Source organism: Schistocerca piceifrons, chromosome 2, assembly GCF_021461385.2.
Source record: "Schistocerca piceifrons isolate TAMUIC-IGC-003096 chromosome 2, iqSchPice1.1, whole genome shotgun sequence".
NCBI classification, from domain to species: Eukaryota; Metazoa; Arthropoda; class Insecta; order Orthoptera; family Acrididae; genus Schistocerca; species Schistocerca piceifrons.
In genome coordinates this window covers 96,730,906-96,750,665 of record NC_060139.1, presented here as the reverse complement: position 1 = coordinate 96,750,665, position 19,760 = coordinate 96,730,906, and the positions used below count along the sequence as shown (strand labels likewise).

Here is a 19,760-nt window from a genome sequence, read left to right as displayed (position 1 = left end):
ACGTTTTCAACGTCCGATGAGTTGTCCGTTGGTGAACCACTTAGTCCACAATTGTCATTTACATACAATATATTGGCACCTAAATCATTAATATTTATTCTCTGGAAGAATCTGACATGCAGTTCCCATTTCCTCAACAGGTTCACAACAATAATTCGCCCGTCAATGGCTAGAGTACATACCCGTTTTAAAAGATCAATTAGTGCATTTTTGTCCCTCAGAAAATCCTAGCCCCGGATGCACGGATAAGGTAGTGTAGTGTGTAGCCTGAGCCTTCACAGAAATGGAATGAGTACTCAACGCACCTGACAGTGTACTATTTGCAACTGGCAACACAGGCAGTTTTTGCTTACTATTCAATTGTTTAAACAGACAAACGCTCAACACAATAAAAATCACTCCATTATCGAGCAGAATATTTATAGGTTCGTTATTTATTAGAACTTCGACCATTGCTTGTACATTTCAATAGGTTTTATTCTACGTCCACTCCGATTTTCTAGTAATTCCTCTCGAAAGTCCATCTCATCGTTTTATCTTAGCACTCTTACTTCCAATGACGTTTTCGACTTCTTCTTTACGTTCAGCCACTTCTGGAAGACTAAAGAGTCTATCTCTCGTCTGTCGATTCAGTTGTCCTTTCATTATTCCTTCCGAGCGGTTCTAGGCGCTACAGTCTGGAACCGTGGGACCACCACGTTTGCAGGTTCGAATCCTGCCTCGGGCATGGATGTGTGTGATGTCCTTAGGTTAGTTTGGTTTGAGCAGTTCAAAGTTCTAGGGGACTGATGACCTTAGAAGTTAAGTCCCATAGTGCTCAGACCCATTTGAGCCATTATTCTCTTCCTCTATAACTGCCTCTCGTACTTCACAGTTCTGAACCTCAAGTCTTCTTACACGGTCTGTTTTCAGTTTATTTTTTGAGGTGGCATGTATTGCCTTGATGTCTTTATTACGTTTGCAGACGCTGTCCAGGAACGGTCGATGGGATACCCCATTGGACGTGTCTCACGTTATTATCCTCCGTTCTCCGGTGGCATATTACGATCGTTACTTTTTTCATTCCTTGTGTAGTTGATTGAACCGCTGTTACTGTCGTTCGGTCTCTGGCCACAATGCCTATTATTATTATTGTGCATAGCACCGTTATTTTTATTGCCGTTACCCGGCTGATTATGAAGTGAAATGGACCTTCTGTTCCTCGAATGACAGCCACTACACTGATTATTGTTGTGAAAATTTACAATATTCGTATTATTGTTATTATATTGCGAGTTTACTTTTCGATGTTTATCATTGCAACAATTACCGCGGTATACATTGTACGCATTAGCATCATATATCTGACTTTTCGAACTGCTAGCTTCCTCTTGGATTACCTTTAGCGAGTATACTACTGACAGGAATCGATCTAAGTTATCGTCGGGTACAGTAAATAATTTCTCTCGCAGATGAATTGATAATTCCCCTTTCAGAACTCTTAAACCTCCATATGGTTCATGGATTCACCCCAGTATCGGGTCTTATTTATGTACTTTCGAAATACTGTTTCGGGTTGTATAATCCTATACCATAAATCTCGTTTCTTATTTGTTTACTTTTCGATCACTATTTCGCAATACGTAAGTTTTCAAATTCGCAGCACGCCGTACAAGTCTTAGCTACCTCAGGTGCCCATAGCGAGACCTCACCACTGGTTTTCGATACTATAAACTGAATTTTGTCCGCTCATTCCAGGATTTAGGAAACAGATTTTAAAACTTTTTTATCAGCACCAATTGGTGAACAGAAGTTTTCTATGTTGAAAACATATGGAACCGCCTGATTGTAAGTATACTGTTCCACTCCGATGGTCAAAATGTCGATTGCCGTAATCTGAGTCTTCGCTACTGCAAACCGATTTTTTCCGGCTGCCGTTGCACCTCTTTTTCTTTATCTTTGGATTGATCGGTGAGCGTTGATCGGACTATCTAGCCAGCTATTTTAGGTCTGTTGACTCGCTGTCCGTACGCAATAATCAATTGTTGACTTGATTAAGCCAAGCGGGAATTTCTGAGATTAACTTTTCTTTAATATTCTGAACCTCGGCTTTAAATTCTTTTACGTTTTCGGTGTTTACGGGTATCGATGATTCCTATTTGATCGATTTACTAACTGACTCTAGAGCGCTCTGTAGTTGAGATCGTACCTCCTCTGATTTGGTCACTATCCACTCTCATATTTCTTCCTCAGTCTTTTTCGTCTGACCCATTAATCAGTTCTAAATATACTCTTGGCTTAATAGCTGTGAGACTTTTACTTTGATCGGTAGATCATCTATTCTGTCTGACACGGCAGAGTGCTCTTTACATATCTCTTCCATATGCTTCTCTAAGATATTTACCGATCCCTGTAAGATATCATGTTTACTACTTCCTGACTTGAAGTCCAGTTTCAGTGTCTCGAGATCCTGAGGCAGCCTATCGTCTATTTTGAGCCTCTCGCGATTTATTCGCCTATTTAATATCCTCCTTCAATCCTCGGTCTTTCTGATCAGTTTCTTCCCTGTGTTTTCGTTCTTGTACCTCCCGTTGCCGATTAGCTTTTAATATCTTCTCCTTAAATTCTCGAACCTTTTTATCCCATTTTCCCTGTATTTCTGTCCTTGTACCTCCCGTTCCTGATCAGCTTTCTCCTTCAACTTAATTGAAAAGTAAAACAAAGCATCCACCCCCACTTCATTTCTAGCTTTACCCATACTGCTAGGTCGTACAATGGAAACGCTATTGGGTGTCGGCACTCCTACGTTTTTACTTCCAGTCGTTTCTGCCGAAAACGAGTTTATTCCGGTCACATTCGATTATTCTAATTCTGCTGCTCGATTCATCTGTTCAGGGAATACGTTTTCTAGCCTATTATCATCCATCTCTGTTTTCTCCTCCTTAGTCATATCTTCGTTCATATCCTCTACATTAGATTTCAACCTATAGGGCTTCTTGGACATGGTCAGATACTGCAGATTACTACCAATCAACACTAACAGAACTACAGATACGCAACACACAAATACTGTCTAGGCTGCAATATCATTACGACAACGCGAGGAAACTTGCAGTAGCCATCCACCAGCTGTTACAACATATTTAATTGAAGCACAATGAACTGCGACTCGAAGTTTAACTACCGATTATTAAGGCCACCTCGCCGTGTCAATTTCGATACGTACTTGGGTTTTGTTTCATTTGTAACATCTGTAAGTCTGACTCCCTCAGACACGTCTAACGCTTTCACTTCACTGTAACTCAGCGTGTAGTTTCTCTAAGACAGTGAACATGTAACACGAACTACTTTACACGAATAGTTACATCGTTCGTACACAGTCACTAAATAACTCACTAAGTCAGATGTATAAAGTGTTTACTGTTGATTTGTTTGATACTTTCGAAACCCACGTTGGGCGCCATTCGTGACGCCTCCTATTGCTGCCTACTGACATTTCCACGATCAGCGAAAGTGTAACGTCATTTTTCTGAGCCGAGCCAGAATTCTTCACATCGTCGAGTTACATGAAAGCGAGCTGACACGACACTATCTGTCACTGCAGTCAATATTTGTTGATCAGTAAGCTTAAATTCAAATTATTACCATCGGATAGCTGCGTTATTTAGCGGTTGCCGCCAAAGATGCTCATTAACAGTTACTAGCTAACCGATTTGTGTTTCAAAATGAACTAAAATCATTGGTTTTGTTTAGCTCATGGTTGTTGTGGTCTTCAGTCCAGAGACTGGTTTGATGCAGCTCTCCATGCTACTCTATCCATTGCAAGCTTCTTCATTTCCCAGTATCTACTGCAACCGATAACCTTGTGAATCTGGTTAGTAAATTCATCTCTTGGTCTCGCTCCACGATTTTTACCCTCCACGCTTCCCTCCAATAGTAAATGAGTAATCCCTTGTTGCCTCAGAATTTGTCCTACCAACCGATCCCTTCTGCTAGACAAGTTGTGCCATAAATTTCTCCTCTCCCGAATTTTTTTCTTTATCTTATCATTAGTTACGTGATCGACTCATCTAATCTTCAGCATTATTCTGTAGTACTTCATTTCAAACGCTTCTATTATTTTCTTGTCTAAACTGTTTATCGTCCATGTTTCACTTCCATACATGGCTACACTCCATACAGATACATTCAGAAAAGACTTCCTGACACCTAAATCTATTCTCGATGTTAACAAATTTCACTTCTTCAGAAACGCTTTCCTTGCCATTGCCAGTCTACATTTTCTATCCTCTCTAATTATACAATCATCAGTTATTTTGCTCCCCAAATAGCAAAACTCATTCATTAATTTAAGCGTCTCATTTCCTAACCTAATACCCGCAGCATCACCCGATTTAATTCGACTACATTCCATTATCCTCGTTTTGCTCTTGTTGATGTTCATCTTATATCCTCCTTTCAAGTCACTGTCCATTCCGTTTAGCTGCTCTTCCAGGTCCTTTGCTGTCTCTGACAGAATTACAATGTCATCGGCGAACCTCGAAGTTTTTATTTCTTCTCCATGGATTTTAATTCCTACTCCGAAATTTTCTTTTGTCTCCATTCCTGCTTGCTCAATGTACAGACTGCATATCATCTGGTATAGGCTACAAACATGTCTCACTCCCTTTTGAATCACTGCTTCCCTTTCGAGCCCCTCTATAACTGCCATCTGGTTTGTGTAGAAGTTGTAAGTAGCCTTTCGCTCCCTGTGTTTTACCCCTGCCACCATCAGAATTTGAAAGCTAGTATTGCAGTCAACATTGTCAAAAGCTTTCTCTAAGTCTACAAATGCCAGAAACGTAAGTTTGCCTTTCCTTAATGTATCTTCTAAGATAAGGCGTAGGGTCAGTATTTCCTCACGTGTTCCAACATTTCTACGGAATCCAAACTGATCTTCCCCAAGGTCGGCACTACCTGTATTTACATTCGTCTGTAAAGGAATCGTGTAGGTATTTTGCAGCCATGACTTATTAAACTGATAGAACTGATAGTTCGGTAATTTTCGCACCTGCCGACACCTGCTTTCTTTGGGATTCGCACATGTACGCCGAATTAATTCATTCGAAAATCTCAGGGTTCATTTAACACAGCACGATCTTTTCTCTTTAATATTATTTTCTTCAATATTCTCTTTAATATTAAAATGCAATAAACTATTATTACTATTATTGTCTAGAGATAACCCAATATACGTTTCACTTCCTATGATACTCTCTTCGAAATCACAGGAGACTCTAGTTTTTCTTTAGCTCGTTTTTTATTAACACATTTTCTTTGGTAGTATTCACTATAATGTATGGTCATAGTTAAGCCTGATGATAAACATCCAAAGATGTTATTTAATCGATAACCAAAGAAAGTTACTTTTAATTAGCCCGACTTCCTAGCTTCCCGTGAGGTTAACCATTTTATGTACTGGCGCATGATCACAACACTTCAAAAAATAAACTTTTCAATAGAAATCTTAAAAACAAATCAAATGATTGTCGTAAGAACAGGAAACCACACACACACACACACACACACACACACACACACATACACACATACACACACACACACGCACACACACACACACACACACGAAATGATAAAGATAGTGAACAAGGAACTTCACTACTTCAGCTCGGCGATAGAGACACCTGGTGTGGTATCATGTGGTGGATTAATTAGGAGAACAATTCTGTGTGCCTTACATCACACAACATAAAGACGATTGGGTTACTTCCAGAATTTTCCTACTTAAGTCATGGCTGGTATTGGTGTTTCTCCCGTCTCGTCAGCATATTCCACATCTTTTGTTAGCCTGACGAGCTGTGGTGGTTTAATTCGTCTCATCATCCAAGACCTTACGCAATAGTTCCGGTCAATAATTTTTATGTGGCCTACTACCCACCTTTCATCTACTCGGTACTACACCAGAAACCATTTCCGTTACAATGAACGCGAAAATACGTTACATAAATGTCGTAGAACAGTAAAATTTGAAAAACAGTAGTTTCAGATTGTTGGGTACCTAACATAAACGGCCACAAATGCTTGGTGAAAATCAGACCAGATTGCCAAAGGTTGCATTTTGTAGATGCCAGGTTTCTCAGAACCACTGGATATAATGAAGAAAATACTGCATCAATCACGTTAGCTCACAAACAACTCACAGTACGTTTTGTATACGTGTAGGCACTTGCAGTTGAGGCGGATGCCACGTGTAAACTGTTCTCCCTCTTGCAGCCAGGAGCCGAAACTTCCCGGACTTCTTTCCAAAACTTCAAATTGGCGCAATCAGCCGCTAGATTGCTCTGTATGTCAAAAATGGCGAGTGTCACGTAGGTGGGACTTGTCACACGGTGGGAGAGTTTGGCCGAAATTGCGAACTCCACTGCCAGTTTTCCGGTATCCGGGGGGCAGAGATTGTTCACCAGTTTAGAGATAAAGAGCTACACGGCGCTAAGAGTGCGTGAACTTCACTCAACACTTTGGAGGCTTCAGGCTTCGAAACGACAACTGAGCATTAACCATAGCCTTAAAACATTGCGACCCATGAATTTACATTTTAAGCAAAGATAGGTAACCATAGACTGCGTAAACCACCATGGAGAGGTCTCCGTCCTCACGAAGGAGCAGCAGGACAGTGTATGAAATCCTCTGAAGAAAAATGCACCAAGAGAACGAATGAAATAACCTAGCAACCCTCAGTCATAATGCACCACCACCGGCTACTCTCAAGAATTGACATCATGGACATGCAGCATTATACGCACACTTCTCAAACCTGAAAAAAAACTACCTTTTTTGTGAATTACTATTTGGTTGGGTCTTGTGTCTACTCATTTGTATGCTCGTGCTATGTCTAAGCGCCTTCGCATCGCTTTACTTTAAAAAGTTGAAACAAATATATAAAATTTCTTAATAATAATTTTAGTCAATGCTGGCATACACTTTAATCTAACAGTAAATTTCAGTGATCCCTTCTTAAGTATCGTCAACTGGGTCTACCTTACACAACTTGCGCTACTTTACACCGTTCCTACTAAGTTCTAATGCGAGCTGCAAGTGGTCGGTCTTGGAAGTACTGAGTAAAGTGACTACTGGGGAAAGACACAGCGAACTTTACTGATAGGAAAATCATGGTTGTGTTGTTAGTACATCATCCTGCTGGATGATAAATGCCGTTAACTGGACTGAAGTACCTTTATGACGTATTTTACGTTGCCTGATTCATAATTACGTTGTAGTTTTTATCCTTGTTTTTATGAAATGTACTTCAGTAAGGCCTCAGGAAATGGAAACTTCTTTCTGTGGAAGCATGTTACTCGCAAGCAGGAAACAACGAAAGGTGTATGACTCATGCTTCATTCGGGCAATATTACTCAAGCTATATCCGCCATTTGAGTGAACAACAGGTTTTATTCGACAATCTACACTTATGCTCATAAATTAAGGATAATTGCAGAATGTAGTGCCACACAACTTGCACTACACAAACCTGACGCTAATAACGTAGGCACATAGGGAGCACACACGATACAGATCTGTAAGTCCATAGTATTGGTGATAAATTGAGAAACCCGTCCCGAAATACATGTGCTACAAAACGCCACTGTTTCCTGCACATTAAGGGCTCTCCTGTGACCAGGGGTCAGTGTAATGCAGCGTGCAGGTCTCCGGGCGAATAAACCATGTCTGTTCAATCGTCTGTAGACTGTGTGTCTAGAGACAACTGTTCCAGGGGCTGCGGTAAGGACCCGAGCAAGGCTACGTTCAGTACTCCGTGCCCATCTGCGGGTACTGATGGTGAGATATCGGTTTTCTTGTGGTGTTGTACATTGTGGACGTCCCGTACTATAGCGCCTGGACAGCTTTCCTGTCTGCTGGAATGTTGCCATAATCTTGAGATCGCACATTGTGACACACGGAGGGCCCGTGCTACGACCTGCCCTAGCATTCTACCCCTCATAACGGCTTCAATATGTGTTCTTTGAGCCATTTTCAACAGACAGTCACCATTAGCACGTCTGAAAACGTCTGCACACTTACTCGCTGCACCATAATCTGACATGCACCAACACACCTCTGCGTATGTGGACTGCTGCCAGCACTACCGTGTGACGACCGCGGGTCAAACGCACTGCATGGTCATACCCCGAGGTGATTTAAGCCCGCAACCCGCCCACCAGAGCGTTGTTTCACCATGTATCAGCTTTATCCTTAATTTATGAGCATGAGTGTTGATTTCGGCCTTAGGCCATTATGAGGTGTTACCTTAGGCCGAGATCTAGATTGGGGAATGAAACCTGTTGTACAGTCAAATGGCGGCTATATCTTTCAAAAAGTTTTAGATGACTGTGGCTCCACACCAAAGCAAGATCATTAAACATTCTGTTACATGCAAACACAGGCAGAAAAGAAGAAAATATAGAACTGTGTTGGAAAAATAGTAAAAATGATACCTTTTGATGAGAGATAAATACGTAAAGATGACAGGTGATACAACATTCACATTTTTATGACCTCATGTTGAAGATTTCTCCGAAATCAATTAGCAGCACATTGTGGGTCTGCATGATGAACTTAGGATACTACGAAGAGGGTTTCTGATGTCTGGAGAACACCTGCAATCACTTATGTCAGTATTCAATCTTTATTGAACTGAAATTAGTGTTAGTGGTGCCTCACGCTGTTATAGAAGTTCTATAAAAGTGAAAAATGAGGAAGTAATGCACTAGGCACAGCAGGAACATTGTTTTCAGTTTACTTTATAAAAACGTAAAACTGGAGTGACTCGGTATATTCCATTTATTCTTGTAATACCTTCCGAGAAGTCTATAAAGCTTTAAAATGTGTCACATCACTTCAGATTTCTAGTTTCTTTCCTTTCCTCTTTGGACGGGGTAGCTTTAGAAGCAATGTTCTTTGTTCATGACATGACATAAACCTGATTTTCACTCTTCCTGAAGTTGTTCTTGACCTTCAGAAACTTGATGGCATACGAAAACTCTTTCTTATTAGTTATTTAAGTAATGAAACTTTGTAAAATCACGAAAACATTAAAAATGTCTGTAAAGTACACTACTGGCCATTAAAATTGCTACACCAAGAAGAAATGCAGATGATAAGCGGGTATTCATAGGACAAATATATTATACTAGAACTGACATGTGATTACATTTTCTCGCAATATGGGTGCATAGATCCAGAAATCAGTACCCAGAACAGCCACCTCTGGCCGTAATAACGGCCTTCATACGCCTGGACATTGAGTCAAACAGAGCTTGGATGGCGTGTACAGGTACAGATGCCCATACAGCTTCAACACGATACCACAGTTCATAAAGAGTAGTGACTGGCGTATTGTGACGAGCCAGTTGCTCGGCCACCATTGACCAGACGTTTTCAATTGGTGAGAGATCTGGAAAATGTGCTGGCCAGGGCAACAGTCGAGCACTTTCTGTATCCAGAAAGGCCCGTACAGGACCTGTAACATGCGATCGTGCATTATCCTGCTGAAATGTAGGGTTTCGCAGGGATCGAATGAAGGGTAAAGCCACGGGTCTTAACGCATCTGAAATGTAACGACCACTCTTCAAAGTGCCGTCAGTGCGAACAAGAGGTGACCGAGACGTGTAACCAATGGGATGCCATACCATCACGACGGGTGATACGCCAGTACGGTGATGACGAATACACGCTTCCTATGTGCGTTCACCCCGATGTCGCCAAACACGGATGCGACCATCATGATGCTGTAAACAGAACCTGGATTCATCCGAAAAAAATGACGTTTTTCTATTCTTGCACCCAGGTTCGTCGTTGAGTAGACCATCGCAGGCGCTCCTGTCTGTGATGCAGCGTCAAGGGTAACCGCAGCCATGGTCTCCGAGCTGATAGCCCATGCTGCTGCAACCGTCGTCAATCTGTTCGTGCAGATGGTTGTTGTCTTGCAAACGTCCCCATCTGTTGACTCAGGGATCGAGACGCGGCTGCACGATCCGTCACAGCCATGCGGATAAGATGTCTGTCATCTCGACTGCTATTGATACGAGGCCGTTGGGATTCAGCACGGCGTTCCGTATTACCCTCCTGAACCCACCGATTCCATATTCTGTTAACAGTCATTGGATCTCGACCAACGCGAGCAGCAATGTCGCGATACGATAAACCGTAATCGCCATAGGCTACAATCCGACCTTTATCAATGTCGGAAACGTGGTGGTACGCATTCTCGTCCTTCCACGAGACATCACAATAACGATTCACCAGGCAACGCCGGTCGACTGCTGTTTGTGTATGAGAAGTCGATTGGAAATATTTCTCATGTCAGCACGTTGTAGGTGTCGCCACCGGCGCCGACCTTGTGTGAATGCTCTGAAGAGCTAATCATTTGCATATCACAGCATCTTGATCCTGTCGGCTAAATTTCGCGTCTGTAGCACGTCATCTTCGTGGTGTAGTAATTTTAATGGCCATTAGTGTAACTCGGCTTGGTGGTATGCGTAACGTTTCGAGACCAGTAAGTTTATTGTGACAAATTTGTGTAAACAGCCTGTACTCTGCTGCGCGCCTGATGCATTGTGTGTCGCCGTGTTGCAGAGCTGCCCGCGGGCAGCACCATCTCGCACGTGGACGTGGTGGGCTCCGGGCTGGGCGTGCTGGAGGCGGACGCGCTGGGCGGCGCACGCGTCGAGTCGCTGCGCCTCATGAGCAACAGCCTGCTCGCCGTCGCGCCCAGGGCCTTCTCGTCAGTACCCAGCACGCCTCTTCTGCACAGTAGCCTGCTCGCCTTGCACGGGGTGATTTTGCTAAACGGGGGCGAACTGCAGGAAAAGAACTGTGACAGCATCAGGAGCTAGAAATGTCATGTGCACATGCGGCCTGATATGCTAGGGAGGTGCAAGGCCTAGAAGGTGGCAATAACTCATCTTTGACGATGAGTACAGTATCACCACCTGGCATGTGCACAAGCAGCCTGCACAAAGGCAGACGACTGTATGCAGCACACTCTATCACCATCACTTACAAATTATGCAGGTCTTATCACGAGGGACGTTCCCGAAGTAAGTTTCGTCCCTTTTCTTCACAATGAATCTTTCATACCAAAAACAAGACATCATCATGGACTACATATCTTCAAATATTTCTCTACATAGTCTGCTACCGACATTGAGTCATTTGCCGCAGTTAGTGATCGGTTGGAAGAAACCATTCTGGTAAAACTTAGTGCCCTACAGTGCAAGAAACTGTCACACAGCTTGCTCCACCACAGCATTGGTTTGGAAGTGATAGTCCAAGAGTGCTGTTTTCAACGCAGGGACCAGATGAAAGTTTGATGGGGCCAGATCGGGGCAGTGGTCTGGGATCAGCCTTGCTGTGTGTGGGTTGGCATTGTCCTCCAAGAGCGAAAAAAGACCCTTGGTCTCTTTCGTCGAGTGGCGGACGTAAGTTCCATGAGGATGTCACAGGAGTGGGTCGCATTGCTTGATCCGAGCTGGGGGAAATCAAGGGGAATCACATCTTTCGCAACGCCGAACACTGTAGCCATATTTCCAGCGTAGGAAGACACTTCGAATTTTTTTCTTCTCTGGTGAATTGGGAACCTTCGAACTCATTTATTACATTCAAATGGTTCAAATGGCTCTGAGCACTATGGGACTTAACATCTATGGTCATCAGTCCCCTAGAACTTAGAACTACTTAAACCTAACTAACCTAAGGACAGCACACAGCACCCAGTCGTCACGAGGCAGAGAAAATTTGATTAGATTCTCGGGTATAGTGGTACACCTGTGTCTCATCGCCTGTGATGATTCTGAATAGGTACTCATTTCCCTGCCGCTCATACAGCATTAAGTAATCGAGGTTCATTCCCATTATTGTGCTCTTTAGGTCTCGGTTGTTTCTCGGTACCCATCTTGCAGACTCTTTTCCATAACTCAGCACATCATGGAGCACGTGATACGCAGCGTGGACGCAACCTCAGACATCTTTATCCACCTGTCCACCTGTCCTCTAGTCTAGCAATATTGTTTTTATTGATGGATTCGACCTTCATACTCCACGCTCTGCCTTCTATCTCTGAACGTGCAGCACCAACGACCAACCATCCAATGATCTTAACTATACACAATCTGTGGGCTTTCATGGATGATGGACATATTAGTCCGACGTGCCCATTCATACCGAATAACTGCATTCATTCCCATTGGCAACCACGTTCTCAGCACGTGTCAGTGTACTCGAATAGTCTCTGACACACCAGTGTGCTGCTACTTCTCTTCTTCTGCGAATGCTTCCTTCCTCCTCCGTTGACGCCCCTTCCCTCGTTAAACCTGCAACGTATTTGGACTTACATGGCGTTTGTTTGGTGTACCATCATCATTTCCAAAAACAATGTTGAAACACTTTCGGTATGTTCCTCGTAACTACAGACTTGCCTCCGTGGCGATGGTTTTGTAATCGGTTCGTCGCACGGGAAACCATGTTTCTGGGATTCCCGTCAACCATTCAATTAACATGTGAGGCTACATTTAGCAGGGTCGGTATCGTCAGCCCTGCAACACTCATCTGTGGGCTACGGAGAATATCGGTGGTAAGGAGACAGTGAATCATCGGCACTGGTTCAGATTCAGTGTATGGGTGGGTGGGGATTGTTGACAAACGCCTTGTGGGACCAGTCATCTTTCCACAACGCCTCACAGCTGAGGCATGCCTGCAGCCTCTGTTTGTAACCCTGCCTCCCCTGTAGGAAGGTGGTACGAAGGGTATTGAGGCTGTTACATGATGGTGCTACAACTAACTGCCCTCTTGAGTGTAGAATTAAAACATTAGTACAGCCAGATTATTCCCAACTGCCTGGTGTGTGTTCTCATGTGTACTTTCAATAATTGAAACCTACACTGTCAAATATATTTTAATTCCATCTTCATATTTGTGTCCTCCCTAGGAACGCTTTTCCATATGCCTGCAAAGCCTTATCTGCTCCTTACCCTCTCTGGGATTGTTTCCTGCAGTGACCTCCATTCAGCAAAATCAACCTTTATGTGCACCGTTATATCTAAACATGGTTCATCACAAGAAATGCTCTTCTTTAAGTTGTGCATCATTATGTTGATAAAATAAATTTTCATGTACAGTATGTCCCATTTCTCTTGACCAAATAACATTTTTTGCAGAAGACAAATAAAAAATGTATCGAGCAAATGCTGTTCAGCTACCTAGGGGGCTTAACAAGCATAATTGTTGTACTTGTACCTTAGTTTGTTTGGAGGACATGAACAGTAGGGAGATTTTTTCTGAACAGATATCTATACTGATATTTTTAATTCAGTAATCCACTGCCTATACTCGAAACCTATTGGGAAACTTACGACTGTGTACTAATCGCGTATTCATGACGACATTACAAACGCAGCGCAAAACGTATTCTCACATATGGTAACACACAGGCGCATATCTTGGGTAACGTAATTCGTCCACTTGCTGAAGTTGGCAGTAAACAAATGTGTACACAGTTAAAATCCTTCACCCATCTCCAGTTAAGCGATTATGTGAGTGAGAAGTAAGAGGAAGAATTTGTGGGAGGAAAGGTGTTATATGTCCTGCCATTTACCTTAGCGCTCCAGTTAAGCGATTATGTGAGTGAGAAGCAAGAGGAAGAATTTGTGGGAGGAAAGGTGTTATATGTCCTGCCATTTACCTTAGCACTTATGAAATGAGAGAAAATAAAGTTAGTGTCAAGTGTCCAACACGAGACATTAACTTTCAATTGACGCTGATGTTCCACCTCTACCAGCTATCATGGGCTTTTGCTGAACTAATAATGTATGTCCTTTGGATTAACCGATCCTTTTCTTGAGAAAGATCTGTAAAAACAACATCGGAGAAGAAGTTCTCGATGGCGAGGTTTCCCCGCTCTGCCCACGAACACAACTGTACACGATTCTGGCAACCATTCATGGTATAATTGTACAGGATGAGGCGTGAATCGTGACAGATTGCGATGTACACTGGCTGTAGGAATGCCACCCTCTACTTAAAGCTGTTGTGTGCTCACGTGTTCACTGCAACAGAAACGAGAATAGCAACTTCAACGGCTTCACCCGCGCAAGTTCTGCGACGGTTAAGTTGGCCTGATTTGAAACTTGTCGTCCCTGAAGAGTCGAACAAGACGAGGAAGCATCCTTCGGGAATGGAGCTCCTTGTCAAGATATCGCTCTTTGTAGTGTTTCTCTAATTGAGCGGCAGTACACTTACCCTCAACCACATTAAGAAAAACTAATGGTCATGCAATTATTAATCAAAACTGCTTAGAGCACACAACACATCGTTTAAAAGTACTACGGTACTGTACCTTATGTCCCCTGTTATAATGCATATGTGTCCAAAGGAACAGGCACTGTGGCAATTACAGCCGCTATGAAATACATTAAATGAATTCGCAATCGCGCATATGGACAACTATCAGTTGCAGAATGGAATGTCGACAATGAAAATTTGTGCCGCACCGGGACTCTAACAACGATTTCTCGCATATCGCGTGCGGTCGCCTTACTTTTTTTTTTTTTTTTTTTTTTTTTTATCTCATTTTGTTCGGAACTGACGCCCCATGACGCTTGTTCAAGTTCGTCGTTGACCCATTCAATCAATAATACAGGTACTGCCGATACCAGACAAGTGAATTTAAAGTTCAACGTTTGTGACCTGTTCGGTGATATACATAATGGATGTACGAGTACATGTCATAGATGCATGGAATTTTGGGTACCATTTGGCTATCCGTGCGTGACTCACGGCCCCACCCAGACTTCCATATGTCGTCATCCATGAGTCTACCATCTGCACTCCTACATCAATTATGTATATCACCGAACAGGTCGCTTGTCTGGTATCGGCAGATAAATACGATATTGCAGTACCTGTGTTATTCTGATTACGATACAGAGTTCCTTTGGACATGCGTCCATGTTCTAGGATAGTCCAGCGCATCTGCTAAGGAAATATGATGCAAGACATGCGGACAATTCTGCTGTAGTTGAACGAGTATTGGCGCCCTTCGTCAGGCGCTACAGCAGACGTAAGGGAGGCACTGATAGAATTTTACAGGATTGTTGTAGACGATATGAACGTGTAACATACATGCTGAGGAAACATCAGTTTTCGAAGAAAATTGTGATACTTATACTGTATGTAAATTGTACAGTCAGATTGTGGACGGAGAGGAAGTTCCAAGAGATTGGTGTGTATTATACTTACCTGCTATCTGCGAAAAGGAAACAGGAAGCGCCCAAATAATAATAAGGTGGGATTAGTGTTGTCAGCAAATTTTTTAGCGCTGTACTAAACAACGGGTTGGAGAATGAGACTGATGGAAAGATGCGAATGGAACAGGCAGGTTTTACAATTGGACGATCTTGTATGGATCATTACTTTTTACTTTAGACAAATAAGTAAGAGGAAGTATTCTAATGGTCAGGAAGTACCTGTAATGTTTGTGGACTTAGAAAAATTGTATGATTCTGTACCCATCAACGGGCTATGGGAAGCGACCGAGTATATAGGTGGGGAAGCACAACAGATATTCTTAATTCAAAGAATGCATCACCAATCGTACGCAGCAGTTAAAGTAGGGAGTAACTTGAGTGAGACATTCTAAACATCGAAAGGACTTAGGGATGCTGTATGTCGCCGACCCAGTTTAAAATATATATGTAGTATATATTCGGACGGCGGCATGAGTCATGCGGAGTAATGGAATTTTCTTTCCAGCATTATACTATTTACTCATTATCATTTGCCGATGATCACATACTGATAGGATAAAGTATAGACGATGTCAAAATTACGATAGGAAACTTAATGGATTTGAACGAGGCGGGCTTTCGATAAATGTGAGCAAAACAGACTGTCTGGTAGTGGAAGAAGATGGAAGGGATATGGTACTGCCACAAGAAACTACAAAGCTGTAAACCAGGTTAAATACTTATAACTGAATATCCATTCCTTGGGAAGTCATGAAGCAGATGTGGAACAAAGGATCCAGCAGGTGAGATAGGCAATTAAAATGCTAAATGGAGTTCTGTGGAACCGAGCAACGTCATAAGAAACAAAGAAGAGAATTCTGCAAACTGTAGTGGAAAGTATACTGACATATGTTGTAGCGGCAAAGAAGCTGAGTACAGGCAGTAGAGAGAGATGGGATAAGGAGGGCTGGTAGGATATCCAGGACAGAGCAGAGAAGAAAAGAGGAAATTTGGGAGATAATTGGTATGGAACAGAGAGTCTTGCTAATAAATGAGGATAGAACTTCTCACCGGTATGTCCATGGACGGCGAATGAAACAAGGATGATGGTCAAAAGGAATCCTGGAATGGTCGTCTACGGGAAGGAGGAGGTATGGAGACTCAGATTAACAGAGAGCGGGAGTAACTGGAATGAAGAGCAAAAGAGGTCTGAAAGGAAAAGAGTGCCGTGATGGTGAACGATTATGGAGTACAGGGGAAGAGTGGAGAAGCCCTTAAAAGAAAGTAAATAAGGAAGAAAATGTTCACTCTTCTTGTGAAAATCTGTTGGAAAATTTATGGAACTTTTATTCAGGAAACACTATGCGACAGTTCCTATGCCCCCATCTAATTTCTCACTTTTATTGGGTATGGGAATAAGATGAAAGGATTTAGGATGTGCTGCAAGACAAAGATAGTTTTTACCCTCCCTAGATGTCAGATTGGGGCAGGACTGACATTATCCTATGTCATGCACTGTAAATAGCTTTTATGGCACATATGTAGACTTCAGTTGGAATATGAAACTTCCTGGCAGATTAAAATTGTGTGCCCGACCGAGACTCGAACTCGGGACCTTTGCCATTCGCGGGCAAGTGCTCTACCATCTGAGCTACCGAAGCACGACTCACGCCCGGTACTCAAATCTTTACTTCTGCCAGTATCTCGTGTCCTACCTTCCAAACTTTACAGAAGCTCTCCTGCGAACCTTTGGAAGGTAGGAGACGAGATACTGGCAGAAGTAAAGCTGTGAGTACCGGGCGTGAGTCGTGCTTCGGTAGTTCAGATGGTATGGCACTAGCCCGCGAAAGGCAAAGGTCCCGAGTTAGAGTCTCGGTCGGGCACACAGTTATAATCTGCCAGGAAGTTTCATATCAGCGCACACTCCGCTGCAGAGTGAAAATCTCATTCTGGAATCAGTTGGAATACTTCGACGCCTCCCTCTCCTCCCCCCCCCCCCTTTTGAATATTAATTTTCAAATCCACAAAGAACTTAGGAGCAAGATTAAATGAAATTTATTTACAATAATCAATGAAATGCAACAAAACAGCCATTCGTACTTGAGAAAACACTAGTTGCTTCCAGACCACCGACAGTCACTGGCGTTTTACTGCGAGAGTCCTGCAGCTGTATGTGTGGAGAGCGCAAGAGCTCGAGGACGGTCCACGGAAGAGGTCCCAGCGAGATAGAAGACCGTCTCCGGCCAGAGATTGACTTAGGTGCCACGGAAAGATGGCTCTCTCGGACAGACCGATGACGCATGCGATGGAGAAGGAAACCATAATGAGGTGCGCACAGTTGGGCTACTGGGCTACGGGTAAGGCCGCCACTGGACCCAGCAAAGAGAACTCGGACGAAACGCCGAGCTGCGGCTCGGGTGCGACTCGGGGCTGAGGCGTCGACAACCGGTGTCGAAAACTCGGGCAAGATTCAGAGTGAACACTCAGACGCGACATTCGGGGAAGGACTGTGCTCGGGTGAAAGGCGCTCTAACTAAGGAACTGGCGACTGAAGTCACCGGTTGTTCCGAAGCGACTCCCGATGCGAACTGACTCTGCTGTGGCGGGCGGTGTCTTTATAGCCTCCCATGCTTCCGAGACAATCTGTGGCACGTGACAAGTGGAGAAAGAATCGGTTTTCACGAAAGCATTCCTGATTTCTGCACCTGTCGCCCCTCTAGCGGGGCAATTGGCATCATATTTTACCGTGGCTCGTGCGGGAGATGCATTTGACAACAAACAGTATGCTCAGTGCTTTGATCGTACTGTTTATCCTACTTCTCAAGTAGCCGTGTTGCCAGGGGCATGGGGAGGAGGCAGCCCGCAGTACACGTCTGTGTTGCGTAACGATGGGTCCCAGGGGATACAATAAATTGGCAATACACATGGAAGAAATCTGCAGATATGTTTCAAATAGATTACACATCGATTCGATAAGGCTGAAGAAAAGAGTTTTTAAACTGCTAAACGTTTATGGAGCAGATGTCATCCCAGAACATAATTTATCGGTTGTAAACAGAAGATTAAATCCGATGAAATTGCAGAAAGGTAGGAAATCATGGAGATTAAACCTGCGTCAGTTCAAAGAACGAAAGGTCACTGAGGGTTAGGTAGGATCTAGAAAAGAGTGAATAAAACAGTGGTAAGGACCACAACAGAAATCGAACGGGTGACTTGTGAGATAAAATAGTAAAGGCAGCAGGCGAAGAAATACGAAAATAAAAGAATTCGATAAAAATTCTTAGATAAAGTACAAGATATTGAATGTAACTGACAAAGGGGAGAAAATACAGAAATGCAACAAATTTAGCTTACGAAAGGGAATATGTAGTCCATTAAATGAGATTGACAGGAAGCGTTAAATGGAAAAACGGGGATTGCTGCATGTGTAGTGTAGGGGTGTGAAAGCATGCGTAACTAAAGGAAAAACAAATGCGGTCTATAGAAGAATTGAAAAACCTCTGGAGAAGAGAAGCACCTTTGTGGACATCAAGAGCACAGATGAAAAATAAGTACTAAGTAGAGAAAGGAAATTTGAAAGAAGGAAGGAATATACAGAGAATCTATACAAGTCAAATGAGCTCGAAGGTAATACTGTAGAAAAAGAAGAGGAATTTGAGGAAAATGAGTTGAGAAACAAGATCCTACGAGAAGAATTTGACAGGGCATTTTAAGATATAATTCCAAACAACATCCCTGGAATACACGACATTCCCTCAGGATTGTTGAGGTCCTAGTGAGAAACTAGCCATGAAAATGTACCAGCTGGTTATACAGGATTTATGAGACTGGAGAAATGCCACCAAAATTGGTTTGACTACAGTAACCCCGATTTTAACTAAGACATATACAGGTTAGTGTTAATATTGCTGAACCATCAGTTATAGTGCATGCTTGCTAAATAGTTATTCACAGAGGACTAGAAAAAACTGGTAGAATCAGACCACGCACAAGATCAATTGGGGCCACGAAGAAATGTAGGATCACGGAATGCAGTACTGACTCTGCGATTAATCAGAAGACAGATCGAAGAAAGGCAAACCTACATTCATAGTTTTTTTAGATATAGAAACAGCTTTCGAAAATCTTGAGTGGAAAGCAGTCTTTGAAATTTTGAAGGTAGCAGAGTTAAAAGAAAGAGAGCGTTATTTACTGCTTCTACAGACACCAGATTGAAGCTACAAGAGCAGACCCAAAACAAATCAACTTTCAAAAACACAAAGATTCGACTGCTGCATATGAACAAGAGAATACATCATCCACTACTTTAACCTTTCAAAATGAATAGAGACGGTTTTTATAGACGCAAAATGATTTTTCCGACAATGTATGAACGGAGACTCTATTACATGTGGCATCCATAAACCAAATTATCATGAACAATTAATTGTCAGTTTCCTTCCAAACGGATACTGATTGTACAGTTACATTGGATGGGTCAAAATGATGTACAAAAAAAAATGT

General features: G+C 42.8%; 1 protein-coding gene across 1 annotated transcript in view; it reads left to right on the top strand.

The window, feature by feature from the left end:
• LOC124775174 (chaoptin-like) overlaps positions 1–19,760 on the top strand; it is a 165,040-nt gene that overhangs the window by 37,493 nt on the left and 107,787 nt on the right. The window contains exon 2 of the mRNA XM_047250013.1: positions 10,612–10,759. Coding sequence (XP_047105969.1) covers positions 10,612–10,759 — 148 coding nt within the window. The remainder of the gene's footprint in view (positions 1–10,611; positions 10,760–19,760) is intronic.